General features: G+C 40.7%; 1 protein-coding gene across 6 annotated transcripts in view; it reads right to left on the bottom strand.

The window, feature by feature from the left end:
• The window catches only part of ppp2r5eb (protein phosphatase 2, regulatory subunit B', epsilon isoform b), a 47,658-nt gene that overhangs the window by 6,954 nt on the left and 25,420 nt on the right, over positions 1-15,284 (bottom strand). For all 6 annotated transcript variants that reach the window (XM_079691798.1, XM_079691799.1, XM_079691801.1 and 3 more), the window contains 5 exons: positions 6,284-6,480; positions 3,752-3,853; positions 1,563-1,655; positions 1,253-1,383; positions 560-619 (listed from right to left, as the gene is read on the bottom strand). In XM_079691798.1, the coding sequence (XP_079547924.1) occupies positions 560-619; positions 1,253-1,383; positions 1,563-1,655; positions 3,752-3,853; positions 6,284-6,480 (583 nt within the window). The remainder of the gene's footprint in view (positions 1-559; positions 620-1,252; positions 1,384-1,562; positions 1,656-3,751; positions 3,854-6,283; positions 6,481-15,284) is intronic.

Genomic DNA, 15,284 nt, shown 5'->3' with positions numbered 1-15,284 from the left:
ATTTAATTCGTTTTTTTATCAACTAATCCTGATATAAATCTGATGAAGTGTGTGTGTGTGTGTGTGTGTGTGTGTGTGTGTGTGTGTGTGTGTGTGTGTGTGTGTGTGTGTGTGTGTGTGTGTGTGTGTGTGTGTGTGTGTGTGCGCGTGTGTGTGTGTATGTGAGGTCTTTATTTTCTATGGATTAAAAAGACTGTTGAGCCCGAAGGGATTAATTCATTTCTTATCTACAAGTCAAACTCTGCTCCTGACTCTTCCCTGAACTTCACATCTACACTATCATTTGGCTCCATAAAAAGAGGATCAGCTTTTGAGTTCTCTTCATTTCGTATCTGCATTTCGTTATCTGGGGAGTCTCTTGAAGAAGATCAATATCCCCCTAAGCGAGTATGCTTAAATGAGAGACATTCTTATATCATTACAACTAAAGAAAACCGGCGGTTATCAGAGTAGAGCTCAGTTCTGCTGGCGCTCTGAGGTCTTTGTGTTCTGTCTCAAAGCATCAGCTAACAGAGGTGTGTGTAAGTGTGTGTTTTGAGGGTCGGAGGCCTCCACATACCTCCCCAGGATCTCCAGCAACTCAGCCACCCCGTTGAAGTGCTCCGTCTCATAAACAAAACTGCAGCCAGAGGGGGGGAGGCACAGGAGAGGGGAGACAAGTGAGAGGAGATCAACTACTAAACCCAGATGACTTGTAAATGACCACATTGAATGGAGATTATAAATGGCTGGCAGAAAAACAAACACCAGAATGATTTGACATGACTTCTGTTTAACTGTGTCGATGCTGGACACAGAAATAACTTGAAAACACACAACATTTGTCAAAATCATGTTTTCTAATATTCATAAAGTTGGAAATATTGCCCAGTACACTGTGAATACTTTTTGCACCAGCTAGTGATATAATATGTCCTCACCTTTTCTAACCTTAAATATTGTGTTTATTAATTCAGCTGCTTAGTAATCTAACAAATGTGAAAAAAATATAATACAATCTGCATTTCTCTCATTAAGCTGAGTCTGGTCTATTCCTTTTTAGCAACGATTCCTATAATTCCAGAAAGTACATGAACCCCTTGTCTGAAGAAGCTTGACATATTTTTTAACTAGATATACACTTTATATACAAAAATGGAACAGGCAAATAAAAGTGGATACACGGTGCTAATAATCCTGTGATTATTAGAGTGGAAACAACATTTAATGGATAAAAAAGGTTTAAGACATTTTCGACGGACTAATTACTCACCGTAGAAAAATATTATTGATCTGTTTTCGTATAAAAGCCCTCAGACCCAGGAATTTGCCGTAGATTCTATGCAAGACTGTCTTCAGGTAGTCTCTCTCCCGAGGATCCTCGCTGTCAAACAACTCCAAGAGCTGCGCGGAGAGAAGGAACGCAGACAGATAAAGAAATCATAATCCCAGAGGAAGAGAATAGAAAAAAAAAACGTGGAAGCAAAAGAGAGACAGAGAGGACAGCCGGGAGGGAAAAAAAACATGGAGGAAGAAACGAGTGAGACGGATGAACTGAAGACATTTTGAGCAGACGGACTCACCTGTAGGACAAACTTCTGGTCTATGTACTTTTTGGCAATGCTGGGCTGGAATTCCTGACTCTCCAAGAACCGGATGAAGAACTCGTATACCAACTAAAGAGGAGGAGAAGAAGAAAGGAATGTGGTTGATGTGAAAACAAAAGAAAAAAAAGGGCTGAAATGTCAATGGGCAACTTCTTCCATCAGCTGCTGTGTCGCTTCAATCGACTCTGAATAACACCGGAAACAAACTACAGTCACACTTCCTGCTGTACGACAAAAAGACCATGAAGGAAATACAATGAATGTCGGACATGTTCCTTTTGGAAATCCTTCAAACTAAACCTGTAAACACTGGGTCTGGACTGGGTTAAAGGGAAAGGTCAAAAAAAGGTTAGAAACGGTTTGAATCCAAGGTGGCTACAGCTAGGTAAAAGGATGTTTGTATGTGGAGAAAGAAATGTTGATCAAGTGGAAAAAAGTTACTTATGACTTTGGAAACATTTGGCGAATTAAGAAAACCACCAGGAAGGATCTCCTTGAGATTTGCATCTCATTTCTAAAGGAGTCCTGGGCAAACAATCTGTGCCTGGCTTAGCGCACAGACTGGAAGCAAAAGGAATCCGTCTGTTTAAAATAGACTCCTAAATATGTCCAAAGCTCACTAATTACCACGCTGTGTCCTCATTTCCAACCAGTAAACAAACAGACATGTGTTTTTAGGGGTTAGATACATGGTAGAATTTTTTTTTGACAATACAGTTTATTTAAGTGGCTTTTTGTCAGCTGTGGCGCGTTTCCACTGCATCGCGGAGCTCGCTTTAAGCGTGCCGAGCCGTGCGGGGCCCGTTTTCGGTTGCGCTTCCACTTGGCCTAGTTTTGGCCCGGGGCTACTTTTTCACCTTTTTTCTGGCCCGACTAAATCGTGGTTCTATCGAGGCCAACAAACAGGGCTGAGTCGGGCTGAGTTTACTAAACTAGAGAGAATCGCTGTCAAGGGGGCTACAACTACAACAAGATGAACATATTTGACCATGATTTAATTGTAATACACTTTTCAAAATGATGCCGAAGTAACGACATACTGATACCGGTTAGTAAAAACCATGAATTAATGCTTTGACAAGTCTGCAGACAGACGGCGGGCGAAAAACCTTTTAAAATGCGTGATCTTCTTATTATAGATGAATGCATTTCCAAACCTTTGGTCTACCTACGCTGTAAAATGTATTATCTCTTCGATTTACACACGGCATCTATTGCACGTCAGTCCGTCCTGGGAGAGGGATCCCTCCTCTGTTGCTCTCCCTGAGGTTTCTCTCCCATGTTCCCCTTTAAACTGTGGGTTTTTCTCCGGAGGTTTTTCATTGTACGATGTGAGGGTCTAAGGACAGAGGGTGTTGTTTTTCTCAAACTAATATTCTGCACAAACTGTGCTGTTGTATTTGCTGTAAAGTGTCTTTACTGTAGGGTATTTTTATTATATGTACAGCACTCTGGCTCGACCAAAAATCGTTTAAAAATGTGCTATATAAATAAAACTTGATTTGTTGTCTAAATGGAGATCGCCTAAGCTAACGCAATAGGCTATATGCTCCGACCGTCCACACTCACAACGGCCTATACAGACATAAATAAACCAGCGACTGTATTCGCCATGACGCAGACAGTCAGTGGTTTGTACTTGTTTAACTTTTGTCTAGTTTCTGAACAGATATGAAGAGCTTGAGTGCAAACAGCTAACGGCTGATGTTGTTTTTTCTGGGGTGCTCACGGGTGAAGATGATGTCACGGCTCCGCCTACACTGCGTTACTATAGTTACTAGCGCAGCATTAAAGTGAGCCGGGCCTAATAAGGCCTAACCAAACCGAGCGAGGCCGAGCGAGGACTGCGGTGGAAATGCGCCTTTAGATTTAAAAACTAGTCCTACATTTGTACGTTATGGGTTTTTTGATGGGCACATCAAGGTGTTAAAAATGATCGCAGTAAGGTTGCAAAGTTTGGTACCTACAGGCATGTACACAGACCAAAAGCTGTGGAAGTATCTGTCAAACTGGGCTACAGCCACACATGCTGGGTGGATGGATAATAAAGGAAGAAATAGCACATAACGGTACCTTTAAGTTGTTGCTTTGTGTACAAATTAAATATACAAGATCCAAACTGAGCGTAAGTGAATACACAAAGACTTTTGTGAGGCTGTGTTTACCTGTAAGTGTGGCCAAGAGGCCTCGAGTGTGGGCTCGTCTTCCTCGGGGTCAAACTCATTACTGTCACTGGGCGGAAGGGTCCGGAATATGTTGTGAGACACCTGGTACAAAAGACAGAGGGACATGATTATCAGCTTACATACAACCCAATTATAACTGCTTCATATTTAAAACATGTATATAAGTTATTGTATATGTTCTCTATGGAGAACCAACGTTTAAATCTTCCTATTCAACAATATTAATATAAAGTTGTGTTCTCTGTTGGAACCAGATACAAGTCAATGAGAATTCATTTCATGCAAATGTTTATTCTGAAGTGCGTGTACTGCCTGTGTTCATTTGGTACAAGTAGACCAAACACCCACTGTACACACGTTAGCTGAATCTAGTTAGCAACATGAAAAAGCTTTCCTTTATTTTTAGTTCCACCTTTTTCTGGTGGCGAAGTCCATAGGGGACTTGGCTTGGCAACTGGAAGGTCACCAGTTCAAGTCCCGGAAAGACCAAGTGCTACCGAGGTGTTCCTGAGCAAGGCACCGTTCCCTACACTGCTCCCCGGGCGCCGTACATAATGGCAGCCCACTGCTCCTAACACTAGGATGGGTGAAATGCAGAGAAACCGCTTCGTTACATAGACCTGTACTACGTCATGACAATAAGTGGAATCTTCATCTTCATCATTTAACGCTTTGACTTCAACACTGCTGCCGAGTTTAAATAATTACATTTTAATCTGTTCTCCAAAGTGATGCAAAATGCTAAAATAGGCTATAAAAATCTACATGTTCGACTCAGGAATATTGTAACGTTCACATATTTACATTTCAAATGAAAAACTGTCTGTTTAGCCAACAACAACACTGGTACACTTGCACTGCTTTGAAGCTCTGTGTGTAGCTTCTTGCTTTATTCTGGGCTGGTGATGTAAGTGTGCGAGTGCAGATCAGGGTCACACGACAGCGAGGGGGGAAAATGGGTCAGGACTCGAGTGCGGTGAGTTTACGGCTCTGCATGAGTGAGGGAGTCTGGCTTTTATCTAAAAGCATACAGCGGCAAATGAATGAAAAACCAGCCTGTAATTCATCTTCTTAAGATTTAGGAGTGTGGGGGAAAGTTTGTGAGCAAAAATAAAACTATTTCATCTTTCATCTCGTGTTTATGTCGAAGGCAATAATACCAGGAGCCTCCCATCGTCAGGAAACTTTGGGACAGTCAGAAAACATTGGGACAGTCAGAAAACATTGGGACAGTCAGAAAACATTGGGACAGTCAGAAACCAGAAGGCTGTATAATGCAACAACAATATAACAGAAGCTATCAATAGAAAACATTGAAAGTATACAACTTAAGACTCTATATCGCCAACCCTTGCTTTCTACTTCAAGGTTGTCTTTTATATTAGCGGTATTCTAGTTCATACTCACAACAACACTGTCCTGCAAATATTTCAGAACAAAAGTCCTGTCATAACAGAATAACAGATTCTGTCGAAAGGAAAATGCTATAGGGCTTTTTATTTAGAAAAAGAAACAGGAAGTGCTTTGTTAAAAGTCAATATATATATTTCAATCATTCCTGCGACATTCTAAAGATAAACACATTGAAACTGGGGTAATGTTGCATGTATAATGGCCAGACGCTGTTCAAATCTAACTTTCATTCTTTACTTTTGCTGTAACCCAGTGGTTCTCAAACTTTTTCTGTCAGGCCCCCCCTTTGGAGAAAAAAAGAAGTCGGGCCCCCCCCAACACAAATAGTCAGGCTCAGTGGCGGCGCCAGATATTTATTTTGGGGGTACTGTGGGATCGCTTGACGTTTGATAGAGGGTGCTCAAACATTTAGGGTTTCCCATTAATGTACCGGGCGCTACAGTGGAGTGTTCTGCTGCAACAATCCCCACGCACATACACAGTGTACCCGCGACTGTTACAATGAAGGCTCGATAATCAGCTCACGGCATATAGGTGTCAGCAGAGTTAAAGTGCTATTTTTATAGGTGGTGTGTGGACCTCACATATTCTCTTATTTTTTTATAACTATAATGATCATATAAACGTGTGCCTCGGAAATAATTGTTTACATTAATGGTGACCAAAACATTTGAGACCCACTGAGATAACACTGAGAGAGTCCTTTAGTTCACTGAGTCTCTCAGTCTGACAGGAGAGGGCTCTCCTCCACTTTGTTGTTGAAAAAACTCCTTATATCCGTTAGCGTAGCTCGCTAGTACCAGAAGCTAACATCAACGATCTGTAACCCAAACAAACAAGGGGGAAATAATATGGCTAAACCTCAAATCTCTAGAAGAGATGTGCCTAACATGTAGCTGAAGGTGTTGCGACTATAATCTGTTAACATGAGTGCCAAAACAAAATAAATATATATAAATAGAACGGGTCATAAGCTTTGAGCACCAGGAAAAGTGCTATATAAATAACTTGTATTATTAAGGTTGGGAAAACCCTGGATTAGACAATGGTTTTGATGCCTGTACCACAACAAGTTTTTGAATGTGCATCCCTCCTCACCATTTTGACGACATCGGGGTAGGCCTGCTCTGTCAGGTAGCCCCTGCTGACGGTCACGTAGTCCACCAGCTCGTTGAGCGTGGAGCGCTTGTACTCCTTCATCTTGAGGTCCGACAGCGTGTCCATGAAGTCAAAGACAGTACAGCACTGCTGCAGCTTCTTCAGGAACAGCTCGGGCTGCTCCGGCGCTGGCACGTCTGAGAGAGAGGAAGAGAAAAAATATTTTGATTAGTGTCGAAATAAATGTGATATTCTTAAATACAAAAAACTTTGCGGATGACGGTAGAGGTAAAAAAAACAGAGACAACGGACGTCCTTGTGACTTTCTGAGTAATTCAAGTCTAGCTGAGAATAATAAGCAAATTCTCAGAAAAAGAGTTTATCCTTCACACAAACAATACCCATTTAAAGAAACTAAAGCTTAACTAAATAACATTTTCGAAAGAGAATAGGATGATTTTAAGAAGCTATTAATTTACTTGTTCTCAATATGCTTCGCAACTATTCAGAAAGATATTTCAAACATCCAGTGGCAATAAGGCAAAGGGTTTATTGGTATAAATATAATGTGGATGGTAACCATAAGAAAAAAACATAATGTCCGTATACATATAAAAGATTATACAAATTCCAAAAATGTGGATTAAGCCCATGTGTTTCTTCTCTAGTCTGTACAGGGAGGATGAGTGAGACGCCACCGTCCCCCCCCCCGGTGGGAGAACAATCAGGTGTCGCTCAGAGTTCAGACCTGCAGCGAGACCACGACTCTCTTACCTCATCCCCAGCAGCACCGGGCTTTATTATGTAACATAAGCTGCTCTGAATTCAACACACAACGTACACCGAGTGAGTGTATGTCTGAAGTGTGCTCCCTAATTATACACTTCAGAGCTCTCGTTTGTCATTTTCAATTCCGTCACGAACGGCATTGAGAACCGTTTTGAGAAACAATGGAATGACTTTTTCACCTCTCCGTGACACGCAGAGTGATTAGCTGATGCATTCGTTAAATAGACATTACCTGAAGGCTCTAGGAATCCATTTTCTAACATCTTATAGAGCTCATTTTCAATTGGTTAGTGGGAAAATAGTAAATGAATAATGAAAAATAAATGTTAGGTGCAGCCCTAAAAGTATTTATCAATACTTTTTACTGCTTTAGATGTTGATATATAATTTAATCAGTTGAGACGGTAAGATTTGTGTTGATTCTCCTGAGCTTTTACAGTGTCTTGAGGTATTAAGATTGTTAATATTTTTCCTTTTTTAGGTCTAAATACACAGAAATAAAAATGTGTAGTACAGGTAAGACTAACAGATATTTCAAAAGCCAGTGGATCATAAGCACATCTTATTTTCTGGAAAAAAAACATAGAAAATACATTAGCCACCAGCCCCTTCAGTCTTTATCCTAGATCAAATTGAGTTCAGCTCGTCAGACTGAATGGTTTAAAACTGTTGAAATCCTCTTCGTCGAGCTCTGAAAGTTTGAACAGAAAGTGCAGTTTCCTGTCCTAGAAAACAACCCTTGGCAGATCTCATTTTAAGTGATTATTCTGAACATCTTTTGATCCAAATGCCACTAGTTACGTATGACCTGCTGGCCTCTTGCTGCAGCTCAGCCAACCAGGCCAGTCACCAACAAACTCAAACCCACTGATCGACTGGCAGGAGTCCTGGCCTCTGCAGGCTTTAATCCCAGAGCCACAAAACTAGGTGGGATGAACCACCAGCAGCTCAATGCTCTCTCCTAAAACAGACATTAAAGGGGACCTATCATGCAAAATCCACTTTTTCCTGTCTTTTATACATCAACTTGTGTCCCCTCTGTGTAAAGAGACTCTGAAAGTTTCAGGAAAAAAAGACCCCCTCTCTTTTTGTCCTGATCCATTTATATAAAAACCTGTCTGAAAATTCAGCTGATCAGATTTTGGCCACTTTATGATGTTCTGGCTTGTGTAACCATTAGCCAATCACCAACCAAGGTAACCCCCCCCCACCCCCCCACCTTATCACCTGAATCTCCTCCTAGAGCACCATTGTGTCCTTTGTAACCAAATATCTCTCAGAGGGGCGTGGGGAGGGGCTCCTTATTTTCATCTAAAGTAACAGACAGAGAATCAGCACTTTGGAAACAGAGCTGAAACAGAGGGGATTATGGGATGCTGCAATGATCTGTTTGGTGTTTGGAGCCAAACACTTCAGAGACATGGTTTGTATATATCTGAGACCTATAATATATTGATGAAAAACAGTATATAGGGGAACTTTAAATCATGTGTGATCAGGAAGGAAAATAATCTACCATCTGAGGAGGAGAGTACCTCGTGTTTAAACCGCCAACAAGATCAAACAAGTTCCTCTTTGCCCTGCATGTGATATGATCACTCAGTGCTCCAAATACCTAAAAAGAGTGCTGACCAGAATATTAGGGCGGCTGCAAAGTCTGCATGTCCTTGAGCGAGATACTCAGTCCTGCTCCATCTTTTTTCAGTTGCCCTGGATAAGAGTAGCAGAATCATATGAAAGCTAAAGCAAGCATTAACACTGCTGTAATCCATATTTTCATATTCAAAATGAATCTAATGAGTACATATAATGTGAAAGGGATCTGTCGTAGTGATGAACGGAAATAATCGTGTGCCTTTCATCTTCTTTCAGTTCATTGTGGTCACAAGTTAGTTGGTGACGCAAGTCAAAAATCTAGCAGGTAAGAAACTGCTGAAGCATACGGTTAAATATGGAAACATCTGATTATTTTTTAGCGATTTTGTAAGTTTTCTAACCCTTTAATGTCTGTATATAATGTTATATGTACACGTTACAGTTGTACCCACTCGACTGGAAGTATGCAAATCTGCAATGTATGCACAGGACTAGATAAGGATGAGGAGACACTTCAAAAGAATATTGATAATATATTCATATGGTAGTTTTCATTGCAGTGAATATGTGCATGTGTGTTGTGTGTCAGGTCCTGGTGAGTGGTTACGTTAGCGTACAGTACGCTGTAGTTCGCTTCAGTAATTACTGGCTGCAGGCTTTGGGGTCGGCTTGTGTTACGGAGCCCGAGGCCTCGGGATTCTGCCGCGCTGCCGCTATAGGAGCATGTGAACGGCCTTAAAGGAAGCTATTAATAGACAGATAATCACACAGGACACAGTAATCCCTCTACAGAGATACAGAGCAGAGCGAATGGGCTTGGAACAGGACGAGAGAATGGAAGTGGGAGAGGAACAGAAAGAGACACAGAAAGAGTGTGTGACTGTATTTAAGCATGAGAGAGAATAAGTGTGTGTGTCTGTAGCCTAGAATACCCCAGAAACTACCATCAGCATGGAACAACCCTGGAGTGGAATAGCACACACACACTGACAGACACACATACACCCTTTTTTTTTTTTTTTATCGGTACAAAGTCACTTTTACCATCACATATGTTGGTTTAAAGCTCATTATGAGAATATTTTCTCCGAATTCAACAACCCAAAGTCCAATCTCTAAAACTTTTTCCATGATACAAACATTGGAATAAATCTAATATTCTCCTCCTCCACTGCAGTTTGCAACATTGCAGTTCATGTTTCCTCTTTAGAAGCGATTAAACTGCACATCAAGGATAATCGGACACATTAAGAAGTTAAACATTTGTATATTTCTGACCAGGTTTAACACATAGTCTTAGTCTCGGCTTTGCAGGCCAACGTCAAACTACGTCACAACATCTTAAAAAATACTGTGTTACTACATGTCTGGATGTTTGTAGCAAGAAGCAACGCATAAAAGCAGACTGGGAATAAGTATACAAGTGTCTTCTTCCAAATCACCAAAACTTAGTATTTTTTTAAAAGTAACGAATATGCCCTCCAAAGTAAAAGGACAAAATCGTGGCCAAGATTGATTTCCGTTTAGCCAAATCAAAGCCAATTGATGTAATATTAATACGCATCACTCACCATCAGATAACAAGGCCTTCTCACCATCTAAAAGGTACATAACCCTGAAACCTGCGACAATGTTCACGCATGTTTCATTCAGAATCAATTCAAACACGCTGGCAAGACCGATTTGTCTTAAGACCACCACTAGAGCTCTTTCCTGTTCAAAAGTAGCCATATCGTTGATGGCGTTTACTTATAACATCCATCTTTATCCTCAAATCCATTTATCTGGTACAAATGTGATCTTTTTTAATCCAGCAGCCACTGTGGGCAGCGGATGGAAGCAGGGTTGTAATGAGTGTTTGGCAGTTGTTGATCTGCAATGTCGGCCTCTCTGTACGTAAGCCAGCCGTCATGTTCAGGATTATTTATGGATGCATCGCAGCGGGAGCAGCGAGTCGACGTCCGTGTGGCCAGTGACGTGTAGGGTTCACCGCAACTGTGTCAGTGGACGACAAGAAGAGTTGTCCAACTATTACTTGATTATAATTAGGTCTATATTAATCCATTTTGGTTTGCGATTGGATTCTTTTTTGGGGTTGGTTTAAGGATTTTGGAGGGGTTTAGGTGCATGCTTTAAAAATGCGGCAATAAAATGCACGGTGCTGCCAAAATCCATATTAAGTGATTTCTGTTGTTCTTGGAAAAGTTATTTGAACCAGTCACAGTTTTTAGTATATTATTATTATTATTATTATTATACATGTATGTTTTATTTATTTTCAAACTTGTAAAAGGTAGATACTATCTTATGTTTACAATGTGTCAGTTGTAGGCTGGTCTATTACAGTGATGCATCTTATTCTGTATATTTGTATTGTGTATTTGATAGATATACATCTTTCACTGTTAATATGCATATATTTACTGTTTGTGGCAGCCTATTACAGCAACTCCTACTCAATGCTATTTTGGGCTCTTTTTGTAAATATCGTATATTCTTAAAAAATATGTGCATAACTTGTTATTCGATATGGAAGTATACTCTTTTTCCTTGATGCAAATAAATTAAGGGATAATGTAAGTAAATCCAATCTAACCTAATTTATCTATGAAACATTTACTTGGTCCCTCCCTTAAGGGTTGTAAAACTGTAAATACACTAATAAAGACATCGTATTGGGCAACAGGCTAAATCTTAAACATTGAAATAAGGATAGAAACATTTCATCTGCTGCATTTTAGGAGAAAGAAAGATTTTCTTTAAATATAAAACCTAGTAATAGTGCAGATGTCCTGCGTTCTGGGAAAGGAGTGTTGGCACCCGGTCAGAAAACTATACAAGCATCCTCTCTCTCTCTCGTGAAGCAAACTGGTCTAATATCAACGGGACTATTCTGAGATGCTTTATGAGAAACTGTGGAAACACTGATGCGTCAGCCTCACCCTGGCTTTCTCCTTCCTGCCTGCTCTGCTCTGTCTCCGATTTGGAAGAGACTCTCATTGGGGCTTCTTTGGCAGAGGAAGAGAGAAGACGCTGCTCCTTAATTAATGGCGGAAAAAAGCTTAACGAAACACAGAGCGAGAGCAGTCGGATGGTTCACCGCAGGAACTCCTTTAAGTTAGGCTAATTACATAACAGAGTCAATCCACTGAACGCAGGGTCAGGATTTATGGACTCACATGGGGTTGACTCTTTTTTTAAGAAAGATTGTAATGTTGTTTAATAAGCTTAACATGATTTAGTCTGCAGTGATTATAGGGGAGATCATTGGGTCGGTCCAGTCATCATAAGTAAGTGCAGACCTGCTGCAAAACCTCACCAATGCAACTTCTCTAACACAAACAATACCCCACATAGATTTTAAAATTGTTGTAAGTAAGGCAATGCTTCTTACAGTACATAAATATGCAGAAAAACAAACAAAATAAGACCAACACTAGTATCTACAAGCAAAGTCTTTCCTGCTGCTACATAAACAGGACAAAGAGCCATGTTTATCCAAAACAATTGGGTGTGTATTACCTTTAAACAAATCTTTAAAAGTAGGTTGAGTGCTACAGTACAAGTGTAAAACATACATTTCCAAAATTATACTTATTATTCAGAGCTTCCACTTGTATAAATTGCCGTGTCTGAGTATTATATATTAAATAGAGTAACATTTCCATATTTACAATATTATGATGCATCTAAACTTAATGGTTCCTCACGACATGTTATTCTGTGCTCCACTATTCTTAGGTTGTACCAGTCTACACACAGCACTGCAGATTCAAGTCTAGGAAGGTGAAAGATGAGCAGGCAACGCACTCTTTAAGAACAGTCCAACCACACTCAGTGTTAATGGGAAAGCCCCCTCGTCTATAAAAGTAGCGAGTGTGTATGAGTGGGCGAGCAAGCTTGAGTTACGGGAAAGGGAGAGAGTCCAACAGATGGACTCAGCAGGTTACTCGACCCTTCCGCCTGAAGGTCAGTTTGTAGTTATTATGTATTCAGTGTTTCCCCTATATACAAATAGTGGCGGCGCAGCGCCGCTGCTGAAATATGAGCACCGCTGCTAGGGGGCGCCAGTCAGGTACCCAAAAAAAAAAAAAAAAGAACTTTTTTTTTTTTCTTAAAATAATAATAAGTGGTGAAACCTTTTTCATTTTTGATTGTTTGTTATGTGGATTTGTAGTATTTGTATTATTGTCATAGGCGAAACAGGCGGTCGCCTAGGGCGCCAGATCTGGGGGGGCGCTGCGCTGGTAGCTCTGGGAGGGAAGAACATTTTTGACCGTTGGCAATCATCCAAATGTTCGGCCTTGATGTAACAACATTCATAATTAAGTAAATGTAACACCCTTTTCACCCCGGTTACACGTTTAATTTGCCCTGTACGGTGGGCGCTGTAAGTGATGAAAGTGGGGGATGTTGGCTTATCAGGCGCCCGCAGCTCACAACCAAAGTGCGAGCGTAGCGAGAGAGCGAGCAAGGGAGAGGGCGCACCGGTACCGGCACTGTTGTTATTAGAATCTGGTGCTAGCTGCACTAACGGATATAAGAAGTAGATGTTTCTACAACCAGGGTGGAGGAGGGCTCCTGTCAGACTGAGAGGCTCAGTGAAGTTAAGGACTCTCTGAGTATTTAGATAGTTAATTTTAGTCTAAGTTATCTCAGTGGGTCTCAAACGTTTTGACCACAAATTATGTAAACACATATTTCCAAGGCACTCCTTTATAATTATTAGGATAAATAAAAACAGGTTTGAAATCATTCCAATGTATACTATAGGAAAGTAAACCAAAAATATCGTTTAAAGTTGGAGAGATACAAAAATGTGCATAAATAAATAAATGTTAACTAGGTAAAATAAGATATGAATGAACAACAAAAATAAAATAAGCTACATACATTTATTTGTTATTGGCTATGGTAGGTTGTTGGTTATGTTTACATACTTATTTGATTATTAAAATGTAAACCGATCTTTTTCAAATGGGCGTTTTAGAGTTGTGCCCCCTAGATCAGGTCCCTAGTAATTGTGTGCTCAAATTTTTTGATTGAAGCACTTTACATACCCCCGGACCCCCCTAAAGGATGTGACGTCCACCCCCCAATTCAAACATGTTCATACAATACTGAATACATTTGAAGCCATTTTTACATTTTTACGTATGTCAATACGTTTCTGCAGTGTATTTGTCTTTTGTAGAAATGTTTAATTTATTCTTTACACATAAGATATCGCCTAAAATCTCACCTAGCGCAGCAAATTGTCTAGAACCGGCCCTGGTACTAGGCCTCAAGAGCCTTTCTTGTGCTGACACATAGAAACAAATTGGCGGGGCGCACTTCGCACGCACTACAAAATTCCACGCGCTCCGCGCTCACATTATGCTGGGCCCACGTGCCTTAGCACCGCTGCTATGACTCCTTCCTAGGGGAAACACTGGTATGACCCTGCCCTGACAGTGTGTACATAATGTACACACTGTCAGGGCAGGGTCATCCTCATAAAAAAGGTATAAACAGTGGAGGTTAAGTTGGACAGGAGATTAGTGAAATAGTCAGGAAGACATGCAGAGCTATCGATGGAGGAATGTCAAGGCGCTGCCGGTGTGACCTTTGCTCTCCTCACTGCTGGTGGCTTCTAATTAACCTTAATCATCATGAGAAAGTTGTTGCTTTCCAGCCGCACCCAGTCCAGAACAACCAACCGTACTTCTATTGTGGGTCACTGAAGTAGACAAGGATTAAAAAGGGCCTCCTGAAAAGTTAAAGGGGAAGTATTGCCACTTTCTTATTTCTTAAAAAAAAATACCGTCAGATTAAACTGTCGTCTGAAATCACTCTAAAAATATGCTTTTTAGGTTCTTCCCTTTCCTGTAGTGTGTTCTATGCATGTTTGCGCATGTTAATGGTCTGAAGAGGTTCTTCCAGAGGGATTTTCTCTCCCAAACACTTATTAAAGTATTTCTGATTCTGCTTCTCTTTTCAGAATACTCCCAATAGACTGTAAATAGGTACATGTGTAACCTCTCAGATACAAGCCTCAAACAGACAACACACAAATGAGCCTAGAACTTGATACCTACATGACTTTCCTCCCTTTTTATTTTGCCAACATGCAAAACTATTTGGTTACATTTCTGATGTTTCACTTTTAGACAATATCACTTCCCCCCCCCCCCCCCCCACATATATATACCCCCATCAGCCGATTATACCTGGTGGATCTTATTTACTTTATGCCGTAAGTAATGTGCCAAAAGGACCCAACGCTTTTATTAATTTGTTTTCTCTTTGTATTAAAGCTAATTCAACAGCTTAATATGTTTTCAGCAAGACTATATAGATACAGACGCTGGCATCTGAATCAAAATGAAACTGTGCGTCATGTTTCCTGTCAAAGAGAAGCGTTTCCCAGCAGTCACGGCTGTTGCTACTGGGGTTAAACATTACATAAAGGATTACAGTGAGGGGAGATGATAAACGCTGACTGACAAAACATCTGTTGTTTAGTCCAACAGGAAGACAGACGTGAACCAGCAACATGGCCGTCATCAGCTGTCGAAGTAAACCTCTCCAGGAGGCTGGCACACAACCAACTGGTCAGCTATCATGACACTGTGTT

Source organism: Notothenia rossii (assembly GCF_949606895.1).
Source record: "Notothenia rossii genome assembly, chromosome: 7".
NCBI lineage: Eukaryota > Metazoa > Chordata > Actinopteri > Perciformes > Nototheniidae > Notothenia > Notothenia rossii.
The sequence above is the reverse complement of the archived record's forward strand: the minus strand, read 5'-3'. Positions and strand labels throughout refer to the sequence as shown.